The sequence below is a fragment of the Dermacentor silvarum genome, chromosome 4 (assembly GCF_013339745.2).
Source record: "Dermacentor silvarum isolate Dsil-2018 chromosome 4, BIME_Dsil_1.4, whole genome shotgun sequence".
Lineage (NCBI taxonomy): Eukaryota > Metazoa > Arthropoda > Arachnida > Ixodida > Ixodidae > Dermacentor > Dermacentor silvarum.
The window spans coordinates 70,752,435-70,764,810 of NC_051157.2; the positions used below are offsets into that span (position 1 = coordinate 70,752,435).

At 46.7% G+C, this 12,376-nt stretch overlaps 1 protein-coding gene across 5 annotated transcripts in view; it reads left to right on the plus strand.

Moving 5' to 3' along the window:
• Nucleotides 1-12,376, plus strand: part of LOC119450203 (transcriptional regulator ATRX-like) — a 140,049-nt gene that overhangs the window by 103,760 nt on the left and 23,913 nt on the right. For all 5 annotated transcript variants that reach the window (XM_049665705.1, XM_049665706.1, XM_049665707.1 and 2 more), the window contains one exon: nucleotides 2,897-3,067. In XM_049665705.1, coding sequence (XP_049521662.1) covers nucleotides 2,897-3,067 — 171 coding nt within the window. The remainder of the gene's footprint in view (nucleotides 1-2,896; nucleotides 3,068-12,376) is intronic.

Here is a 12,376-nt window from a genome sequence, read left to right on the forward strand (position 1 = left end):
TGCTTAGTTCATTTCTCGCCTTGCTGCCGCTTTCGTTGCAGTCTTTTCTTATTGTGAGTGGGTTTTTTGCATCTATGTGTGCACTCGTCTGTCTAAAGAAACTTTGAACAGGTCGCGAAACCGCGATTTCCCAGAGACGCGGAAAGAAACGGCTCATCTCATTACCCAGCGCGTCCGCAGACCCCGAACGTATTGCGGATTGGGACAAGAACATAAGAGGCAGATCGCCGGGCAAATGGGCAGACTCGCGTCGTGTCTTGCCTGAAGTCCGCCCATGTCTCAGCATGGTCCGGCACAGTCTCGAAGTGCAGCGCACCAAGCGGCCGGCGGCGGCAGGCATCACACTCGGTGCTACCGCGACACCCGCTCTCGGCACACTAGTATGTGTCTTTTAGGTACTATAGTCGGGCCGTTTGTCGGCCTCGTGCGCGCCATTTCAGTGAAGTTCGCGTTTGCGTTGTGTGTTTACTTTGACAAGATGCCAGGCGGGAAGTGCAAGTTTCAGCCTGCGTGGCTGCAACATACGGACTATCGTCACTGGGTGAGACCGGAACCAAGCGATCCTTATCGAGCAATGTGCGCATTATGTCAGAAGACGGTCGACATTGCAACGATGGGGGAATCTGCCTTGAAGAGCCACCAGAAAGGCGAAAGGCGACGAAGTTTCCGTCGAACAGCCAAAGAAAAAGAAGCGGAGATAACAGCTCTTGAAAGAGAAATTAATGCGAAAATAGGGCTCCTTTCCTAAGTCATGTGAGGAAATAAAATTACGCTAACACTCCTTGAATTCTGCCTTTTTGCATCCTTGAAATCCTTGAAATGTCCTTGAATTTCCAGCCAAATATTGTGTACGAACCCTGAAATCCCGCCTTTCAATCACGAAGGTCGTGCTTTGCACTACTGGTAGTGCTGAGAGAGAGAGAGTGAAATTTTTTTATTTCGTGTAAGAGAGGGAAGAGAGTGGGATGGACCCCTACTCTTGGATTCCTATGATGATCTCTGCCACCTCATAGCGCTGTTGGATTAGGGCCCGGCAAACCTCGGGAGACCCGTTGCGGAGGGCAACGTCCCACAGCTCTTAGGTGAGGAGGAGGTGGAGAATAAATGGCAGGGGAGGGAACAATTTTGCGCCGTACGCCACCATGACATGGAACATCGTTGGTGAGCTGTTGCAGCCAGGGCAGGAGTCTGTATGACAGTCAGGGTAAAATTTGTGTACGTAGAGGAGGTTGAAGAAGGTGTGCGTCTGGAGTTCACTTCTCGCGAGAAAGATGGTGGCGGCGAACCAAGGCTGTGTTGCGTGCGTGTGTAGTAGTTTAATATGTCTCTGTATGTGAGTGGAAGCTCCTCTCAATCTGGACCCCTGGCCTCACTGCACCGGGCTGCTCATAGAGTGAGTTCTTGAGTGGCTGCATGTGCATTGTCGTTACCTGGCAATGAGGCATGACCAGGAGTCGAAGCTCCTGTGACCACCGAAAGTTTGTCATCATTGGGCACCATGCCAGGTCCATTGTGGCTCGAATGCAGTGAATTTTGTTCCATGGGAGAAAAATCACTGTTTCTCTCTTAGCGTGACTATCTGGTTAAGAAACTATCAACAAATTGTTGTTTCTTTGCTGAGTTGTTTCCTAACAACCAAATGCCTTTTGCCTTTTTTGAAGTTACGAAAATTTAAATCTGCATTACAATCGAGGGAGCATTAAAGTCAAGTAAATATGGCAGTTCCTCGTTTCCCTCCAGTAACTAAGAGTCATTATCTCCCCTTTTAGTTTAGCTTACTTGTCATTGTAAAGGAGTCTGTAAAGGAATGTGTTTGTCTAGGTCAATTACTCACAGTGGACCGTGATCATGAGAAGGAAATGTACAGAAGAATAAAATTGGGTTGGAGTGCATGCGGCAGGCATCTCCAAATCCTGACGGGAAGCTTACCCGTGTCATTGAAAAGAAAAGTGTACAATCATTGCATTCTACCGGTGCTAACATATGGGGCAGAAACTTGGAGGTTAGCTAAGAAGCTCGAGAACAAGTTAAGGACCGCACAAAGAGCAATGGAACGGAAAATGTTAGGCCTAACGTTAAGGGACAGGAAGAGAGCGGTGTGCATCAGAGAACAAACTGGGATAGCCGATATTCTAATGGACATTAAGAGAAAATAAATGGAGCTGGGCAGGCCTTGTTATGCGTAAGATAGATAACTGGTGGACCATAAGAGTTACAGAATGGATACCAAGACAAGGGAAGGACAGTCAAGGACGGCAGAAAACTAAGTGGGGTGGTGAAGTTAGAAAATTTGCAGGCACAATTTGGAATCAGCTAGCGCAAGACGGGGATAATTGGAGATCGCAGGGAGAGGCCGTCGTCCTGCAGTGGACATAAAAATAGGCTGATGATGATGATGATGACATATCATTGAGGGATAAAAGAGCATTCACACATTTTAATTTATTGTGGCTTGCTGTCAGCTCTTCAAAAGGTGAGAACTGGTGTATCTTATAGTGTGGGTTAAAAACACGGTGTAGCAGTAATACATCAAAAATTGCTTTCAGCCATGGTCTCTTTTTTTTTCCAACACAGAGTAGGAATAAATCAGGCTGTTCACAACGAAGTACAATATGAACACATGTGTTGAATTTCAATCATTTAAACTAACACTTAGGCCCTGTAAGAGCAATTTTCATTCAAACGGGTCAATCTGGGCAGAATATGCAAATATGCACTGATTGACTAAACTAGCAGAGCCATTTGTAGATGGCAACACTTAATTGTCATCATTTTGATTCAGTGTTGTCGACTGCATGCACGTATTGTGCAGGAGCATCACCATCACCAATACCATTTCGTTCAGGTTGTGTTCTCGAGTTGTGGCTAAGCCCCTGCTGTTTGTCACTTTGTCCAGGGAACCATGGAGGAGAAGATATACGATCGCCAGGTGAACAAACAGTCCCTGTCGTGCCGTGTGGTGGATGAGCAGCAGATAGAGCGCCACTTCAATGCAGCTGACCTCCAGGAGCTGTACAGTTTCAGTCCCGACAGCAAGAGCAATCGACCTACACCCATGGTGCCTAAGGTACGTGGTCAACTGGATAGCCCACCTGAAACAAGCTTGAAATGAGTGGCACGACTTATCCAGAAAGAGGAAAAATCAAACGTAATATTTTATCTGTAGTGAAGAGGTATGCGCTGCAGCCACATCGCCAGTCATCCAAGAAGCGCTAGCTCGAGATTGCCTGAGCTGCTCTGGTTGAGACATGGTGCGAATGCTGCCTGCTGCTCTCTTGTCCTGTGTTCGCATTAGATTCTGGTGGAGGTGCGGTGTGCGCATATCTAAAGAACCTGTTTAAAAGCCTGTCTTGTTTGAGTTAGACTTTGTAAATTATTTTTTCCATAAACATTTTCTGAGATGGTTGAAATTCGGGGGGATTGTGGCACGCCCTGTTTTGCGAGTGCATGCCTATGCATCCGTCACCACTCGCCTCCCTTTCTACTCAAGTAGGGTTGGTATCCTGGAAAACGATTAATCTTCATCGATGTCCACCATCGATGTCCACCTTTAATCAACTTAATCAATTAGACATGTTTGAATAATGGTTTTCTAGACTTTGACAGGAGTGGCCCTAAAATTTTCAAATCGTACTAGAATGGCGGAGCACGAGTAGTGACTGTGTGTGGTTGTGGTAGAGCGACTGTCGACCGTTTTTGTGAGTCCTAAGGGATGCCGAGCCGAGCGCTTCCGCGCTCTTCTCCCACACCGCACACGCCACCACACCGCCAAAAGCTGGAGGCTTGAAATGTCATCGCAATTCAAAGCATACTATAGCAACCAAGTCATTGATCGTGTGTCATTCCCAGTCCAGTAAAGACGTGACACGGCATTCGCGCTGGTTTGGAGAATGTATTTGACATAGTGATGGAGTTCATGTCGATTCCAGGAAATCTATAGCTTTCGAGCGTCCATTCTCGCATGCTGGTTGTGCTGAGAATGTGTTGGTTTCACCCAAACATCCCCGCCAATTGATATTCCTTGACTTGGTAGAAAAGAGGATGTGGCTTAATATTCTAAACCAGTAATTTCTTTTCCCCTGTGCATATTGCATTTTCTTGCATGTTTTAGTTGGATTTGACCTTTCACTTATGCCTTTTTCCTATTTATTGTTTAACTGTACTCTACAGGGCTTCACTAGGGCCATGTATCTTGTTTAATCCTGCTCTAAGTGCCATTTTATAACATATACAGTCAAACTCAAAAAAATACTGGAATTAGTTCGATATATCGAGTAATTCGATATAGAACATTTAAAGAATTTGACAATGTACAATGCAGAACCTCATTAAAAATGGGTTCTTTATTTCCTAAATACATGTGCGGCGTGCATATTTGCGCGAGAAATAGTCGCCTATCTTCTTCTGCTTTTTCATTTTTAAAGCATTGTTGAGCATACACTTTTCAACATTGTCGAGTGACTCGGAAAAGCTGAGCCCACAGCCTTCTATGGACGCGCAGTGGCGGCGAACAACTCTCAGTACATGGAGTGCATCGGAACATGTGGGCGGGTCGGAACTGGTTGGGTCCTCGCAGTTACTGTCGCCGGCAAGGTCCCTAGCCAGATCAGCAACGATGTCTTCGTCAGCGAGCTCTCCACTGGTCGCAACATGGTCGTCGACGGTGACGAAGTCTGTCACTGCAGTCCTATCACAAACGGTACCTGGGAACTCAGACAGCTGGCTAAACAAATTATCAAGTTCCTCAATTGGTTCCTCGCAATTTTCGGATGAGCTTGCGCCAGCCTCGCCGGAAACACTGAGTCCACAATGACGGAAGCAATTCTGAATTGTTTTTTCACGTCATTCCATGATGCATGCAGCATCGTTATTGCGCCCAGGAGGTCAATTTTCAAATCCCGGCCAGTGCGAAGGTTTAGCAAAAGCCGTTGCACAAGGCGCTTTCTATAGCCCGCCTTCAGTGCACAAATGACGCCTTGGTCTAAGGTCTGCAGCACTGAGGTTGTATTCGGCGGCAGGAAACGAAGTTCGATATTGCTGACGCTTACCTTACAATGATGCGCAAAGCAATTAGCAACGAGTAACCAGATTTTTCTGCCTTCGCTTACCAGGTCATCGTCCCAGGACTTACTTAAGCCAGTTGCCAAAAAGTTCGCTTGTCATCCAAGCTTTCCCGTTGGACCTGTAGATCACAGGAACAGAAAGTGCGTTCTTTAGGCACCGTGGCGATTTGCTCTTTCCTATCACGACTGGTCGAAGCTTGTTCGATCCATCGACATTGGCGGCGAGCAACACCGATATTCTGGCTTTGTTAACTTTCCCGCCATGGGACTCGCCAGTGTTTTGTTCGGCAGCATTTGCCAGAACAAAGCAGTCTCATCGGCATTAAATATGTCACGGGGATGGTACCTTGTCGTGATGTCGCTCCAATTCTCTTCAATCCACTTCTGCACGCTGCTGACGTGCACTGCGCTGCTTTCTGTGACGCTCTTTAAAACGCTGCAGCCAACCTGAGCTACCTTTGAAGTCGGGTCTGTTCAGAAGGAAAGCGAAATCCTTCGCTTTCTGTTCAATTATGGGGCCAGAAATCGGGATGTTTCGCGACCTAACATCCATGAACCACTTGTACACTGCTGCCTCCACGTCTTCATATGCAGTCGTGCATACTCGTTGGGTGCCTGTAGCACCTGGTCTCTTGTCCGCCTTAGCCCTAACGTCGGCCTTATTTTTCACTTTTGTACTCAGCGTACTTCTTGGGATGCGACTCTGACTTTTTTTCTCCACGTTCAACTCTTCTGATGATTTCCAGCTTTGCGGATATTGGCAGGTTCTGCCGTTTCACGGCAGCTATCTCTTGCGAAGCGGACGAGTGCTGCGTTCCGAGGGCGCGACTACGCACACAATCATGCAACTTCAAGTAAGAGGTGGCTGTCCGAGGGAGCGAAAGCAGTCACGCACGCACACAGTTGGGCTAAACTACTTTGTTGGGGGGGGGAGGGGTAATGGCGGCTCGCCCGGTCACCAGTCGCGTATACGGCGCTCGCTGTGCGGGAAAGCCAACTTCTGTGGTAGTTTTGTGCTGCTTGAAGTTCGATATATCGATAGCGGCTGCTATTTTTGTTTGATGTAACTCTAATTGTGCTATATATTCTCATTGTAACATTACGGTGTTCAAAAATGTTCGATATACGGGGTAATTCGATGTAAACGGGTTCGATATAGTCGGGTTCGACTGTATTGTTTATCTATTCAAAGGCCACTAGTGCCAACTCTATTTAGTCTTTAAAGATTATTCTTTATCAAACTTTATGCACTTGGATTTCTAACTTGGTGCCACCTCTCAAACATTAAAATAGGTTCTTACAGAGCTGGACCTGTTGCGGCTTGCACTGTTTCAACCTCTTTAATGTGCTGGCGAAAATTTCTATTAATCAATTAATTGTTGAAAGAAACTACATCTAAAGGGAATAATTGATGAAAGGCTAAAATGATGAATGATTAATCTTTGCTAAAACAAATGTTGCAGTTTCACCCGAAAGGCGAAGCATCAATTGCGATAGCAAATCAGTAGAGAGCTATACAGAGTAAGGGTAGTAGTTTTATAAGCTGTGTAAACTTGGACATGCAGCAGCACCAGCAATGCGCAGAACTGTTGTCGATGCCATCGGCGTTTTGTTCGCTCCAAACGCGCGTGACGTTGGTGACTGTTGCCGGTGCCTCTGGGAGCGGCTCGGAGGTTTTCGACGAGATCAGAACGGGACACTCGTTGAGCAGCGTCGGAAGTCTTTACCACCTTCTCGCCTTGCGACGTTTTTATATAAATACGCATTTGGTGCCGCAGCTAAACGTCGCCTCCCCTCCCTCCCGTCTCTGACGGGCTTTTGCGTGACGGAAGAAGTCGTGTTTGCTCTATATATATGTTGATTGCAAAGTAGGAAAGAGACACTTAATTCTGCAGCCCTTCAGAGAGCACAGCGCAGAATGCGCGTTTGCTCTCCGCCATGCGTTCGCTCCCCGTGAAAGCGCGCGTCCCTCGCGCGTTTTCACTCGCACATACAGCATACGGCGCCTGGCGACAATTTCATCGCCATTGGACGTCATACGGAACCTCACGGGAACGGTGACGGCAGAAATTCACTTTGAGTGTCCATATAATTGCTATCGCAATAATAAGAAAATGAATCAACCATCCCTATACCCGAGGCGGTATGGAGTGATGGCTGGGCAGTGTCCTTTGAGTGCGAGTCATCACAAGTTATTGAGAGAGAGAGAGAGAATAAACTTAAATCGAAAGAGCACGCGAGCGTAGGTAGCTCCTCCGCTCTGCAGTGGGTGGTCACCATGTTTCATCTTGAGGTGATGCATCCATTGCTTGCCTCAGCGGCCTCCCTTGCCATGTTTAAAATATGTGTGCATGAAACCCGGTGTGGCTCAGCAAACCTCTGATTCGGTGGAAATCGTAGATGGTGACTGGGTGGACTACACGATGCTTTGGCCACAGCTTCAGAGGAGCTCATTACATCTTGTCCTAACGGCACGAGCAGCATATATGGTGCTTGTACTAATAGCTGGCCTAGAAATGTGTTCCTACCTCTCGAAATTAATTAAATCAGGGTCAGGGTTTTTGTGCTCTTCGTTCTTTATTTGGCAAACAATTGGATTGATTGAAAGTCCTTTATTAGAGAATGAGGAGGCACAGGTCCTCTGTGGGAATGAACGGGGTGTTGCCAGACTAAATGTCGTTCACATGGTTAGGGTTTCCAGTCGTTTGAGTGATAGTCTCTTGTGGTGATGCTGTGTGTGGTCAGAACTGTGGTTTGATCAGCCTGATAGTCAGAGAGCCTGATCACCCTGATCAGGCCTCTCTGACTACCATATGTGGCAAATAGTACATATGAGGCATGTATGTTACATATGTGGCATATACAGTAAAAGCTCATTAATTCAACCCTCATTAATTTGGAAAATCGGTTAATTTGGACACGTCCTTTGGTCCCGGCAGGCGTTTGCATTATTTAATGCAATGAAACTCGTTAATTCGGACGTATTTGGCCGCACATCGGTTAATTTGGACAACTCTCGGTGCTCGGCGAGCACGGAGCGCCGCAAATGTGCTACGCAAACGAGCCATGACTAGAGTGAACTCTACCATAACGGCGTTAGCGTCCACCGAAACAAAGCGACGGAGTTCGCATCGCCATAGCCATCAGTGGAAATCGCACGGGAATGACAGCAACGCAGAACTCTTCGTGCCTATTTTAGGCTTTAAAGCATTTATTCTTGCGTTTGCCGGCGCGCATAGCACCGCTTTGGCCGCGTGCCTTCAAAACTGCGTAGTCGCCATCCGTGATCGCGTTGATAGCGGCCGTGCTTTCATCCGCAGCGGTTGCGGCAAAAAGTAGTTTCGTTTTCACTCAGTGTCCGTGCCGACAGGGAATGGAATACGAAATCCTTGAAAAGAAAAGAAATATGAGCCATTCCACGCCGCCGTGCGTTGTTTTCCATTCTTCTCGGCATCGCCAGCCTCGCGCGCCTGTGTCCCGCTGTTGCCCTTCCGCCCCTCCGAACACGAATGGTCCGCGCTAGAGTGTACTAGAATATGGTCGAGTGGGACGAGCGGCTGGGGCGGCGCATGCATTGCAGTGAGGCGCCCGACGTGGAAAAATACTGGGGTGGCGCTGCGGTCGAAGTGGATTGGGCCGCATCAAGGTCGCGCCGTTGGAAATTGCTGGCGATACTGCGCGGCAGGGTTATTCGTACTACTTCGCGCGCTGGTATTTGTGTTCATACCGATCAAATGGGGCTCATAATTGCATATGACATGTATTTATGCCTTAAGAATAAATTGCTTTTCTTTCTCTTATTTATTTATTTTTTATTTTCTAATGCCGCTTGGTGATTGCGCGTGCATTGCGGCCGCAGTGTCGGCTTTCATTCTACTTGTTATTGTACAGTTCCCTTTGGAGAAAAAATATTTTTCTCGTTCTTCAAGCAGCATGTATCTCTCGTATGTATTGTTGCTCATATAGTTTTCCATCAGTAGGTCTCGTGAAACGCAGACGGAGAAACACATGTAACCTTCCTGCTTGCCGCTTCAAACAAGTAAACGGCATGTATCTGCCCCATCCGGCGCTTTGTACTCAGATTTACGGGACGCATTGTTATAGATTAAAAAAAAAAGAGTAAACTGCAACGCAACATTCCATTCAAGTTTCCGCCTTCCTCGCGTAACAGAGTGCGGAGTAATAGGTACGGGGTCATTTATTGCGGTATGACCTCGAGCGCCGAAAACAGTTTTTGTTAGTCAACAGATCCACTGTTGTTTCCGCCCCATCCCCAACGTTCAAACTGCGCGCGCAACCTTGTGAAGCAGGAGTTGGCAGCCATGACGACACCGACAACGTCTGTTGCCCCAGCAGCGTTCCCGATTCCCACACTATGTGCTCATCTTTGACCATATAAGCTGTACGTGGAAATTGTTTCCCCTGTCAATACTTCAAAAAAAGAAAAAAAAGAGAAGGAAAGAAAGCGGAGTAAACAGAATGCGGAGTAATTAGTACGGGGTTATTTATTGCAGTCGGACCTCGAGCGCTGAAAACGGTTTTAGTTAGCCATTCTATATGCTAACCTTTGGCCGTAAGCCGTACATGGAATTTTTTTTCCAGTCGATACTTAAAAAAAGAAAAAAAGCCTGTGCGGTAGCCTAATTAGTGCCTATGGTGTGGATATGGCGTTGAGCTGCTAAACTGGAGCTCCCGAGTTCAATCCAGGTCACAGAATTCGATGGGAACGAAATGGAAAAAGACTCGTGTACTTCTATTTAGGTGCACGTTAAAGAACCCCAAAAGAAAAAGAAAAAAGCAGGTGACCGCGTTCTTCAGCTTATTTCTGGGGGTGTAAACAACATAAATTATTCTCGAGTCTTATTTCCGAGAAAAACATGTTACGCTTATCCTATATTTCATGCATAAATGTAATGCCGTTCCCAAATGTATGACCACTCAACTCCGCAGCTTGTATATTATAAACGGCTGCGTTCAGTTATATATATATGTGTGTGTGTGTGTGTGTGTGTCATTGATATACTGTACGACGCCGAATAGTAATTTCCGTTCGAATGTAACGCATAACAGCACTATTGAAATCACAAAGGTGAGTGACTGCATGCAAGTGAGGACTGTTATTCCGAATGATTTTGCTGCCGGAGAGTCGAGGCTGTTGCGCAGAGGCACAGTTCCTGAGAGAATTAACGGACGGGTGTTAATAAGTCCTGCTTAACAAGTTCCTAGCTCTAATTCAATATAAACGCCCGTTTTGGGGCAGCCTGTAAATCTGCTAACTTGATTCCGACAAGGAAAACTTTTTTTTGATAGTCTCACCATGTTTGCAACCCATTAAAACTGGGTGCCCCATGTGGTACGTACTTCTTCAACGAATGCAACAGATCTGCACATATCTCTGCGTGTATGTAAGACATGCCGTTCCTATGTTTCATTATGGTCGTTATGATAGTGCACCGGATAACTGAACGCAGCCGTTCAGTTATTTTATATATATACACAACATGAAGGGTTTCGCGCCAGACTCGGAGGCATATTCAAAAAAAGGGGAAAAAAAAGACGAACGTTTATGGCATATTTACAGACTGACGTTTCGGCCGGAGTATGTGTATACATATATATATACAAGATGGCTTTGCCTGCTATGAATATTATTGCTGCAAATGAGAGTTTTATTTCCAGTATTCACTAATAAGTGTGTTTGTTACTGCAAACACGTGCGCTTATTCCAGTCGGGAGTTCTCACTTTTTAAATTATTGCATTTATAATATTTGTTATTTTTTCCCTTCCATATATATATCATAAATATACATGTCTATGTACCCTTTGATTTAATTGCCTAGAAATACATTGGTCATTCTTGGCGCCACACAGTTAATAAACCTGGTTTATTTCACTCTAATATTGTTTTCTTCGATCATTGTCCCTGATCAATATCCACCAAGAAGAAGCGCGTGTAAAATGACACGATATCAATAATAAAATTTTTTACGTAGCCTTCATGGTGCGGAGATACCATTTACTTTTAGAAGACAGTGGTAAAAACAGCAGTTCACCTGGCTAAAACTACATTTGGCACCGGCCGTCAAGAGTCATGAGCGCACCGAAGCAATTAAACAATTAAAAAAATGTACTGCACAGAGGTTCTGCGAGAAAAACTGGGCGTTCGCTACGTCCACGTAGCGTACGCGCACTCGCTAGCAGACGACACGCTTGACAACGACAGCAAAATTGAAGACGTCGCGTTGTATAATTTGTATAATCTATGCCTCAAATATATATGTTTGGCAAAATGGTGTAAACATAAATTTGCAGTTGAAATAAAGCGCTATTTTAAGTGTGACTATGCGCAATCGGCCTCGGTGCCCGCAGCGAAAGTACGTTGAATATGCCGCGGAGCGCGTCTCCGCCTCAATCCAGTTCGCTCGCAGCGCCCTCGCACTATTTTGCCACACGCGGCGCCTCAGCGGCAGAGCGCCGTTCGGTCCACTCGACCATTGTCTAGTACACTCTAGTCCGCACCCATAGCTCTGTAAGCCACGCCACCCTCCGAAACATGATTGGACCGAGCCAAAATGTTATCGTCCACCGAAATGAAGCGACGGAGTTCGCACCGCTGCAGTCATCACTAAAAATCGTACCGGAATGACAACAACGCTGGAAGGCTTCGTGCCTATTTGTGCCTTTAAAGCTTGCGTTTACCGCCGCACATTGCACCGCGTTGGCCTTGTGCCTTCATGACTGCGTAGTCACCATCCATGATCGTCACGATAGCGGCCGCGATTCCGTCCGCCGTGGTTGCGGCAAACAGTAGTTTCATTTTGACTCGGTACGCACGTCGGCCGCGTGCTTTCATAACTCGGTAGTCGCCATGCTTGATCGCGTCGATATCGACAGCGGTTTTGTCTGCAGTTACAGCAAACGGTAGTTTCGGTTTGACTCTGCGTGCATTGGCCGCGCGCCTTCAGAACCGCAAGGTCGCCGTGCATGATCGCGTTGACAGCGGCCGCCGTCGCGGCAAGCAACAGTTTCGTTTTTACTCAGTGCAAAGCTGTCGAGGATGAAGAGAGAGATATTGCAGTTGTGAAGAGGAAGAGGCGCACCGTCTACATCGCGATGGGCGGCGACCCGGCGACATTGGTGAAAAAATAAACGGGATGTGCGCGTGCTAGTGAAAACCGCGTCTCAGATGAAGACGTGTGCCACGGCTGCGATGTGAAGGAAGTCGCGAGACCTTCGCCGCTGCGAGCTCGAATCAGTCGCGAGATGACGAGAATTGCAGTTTCCGCATTGCGTTTATGCAAAATAGAAACAG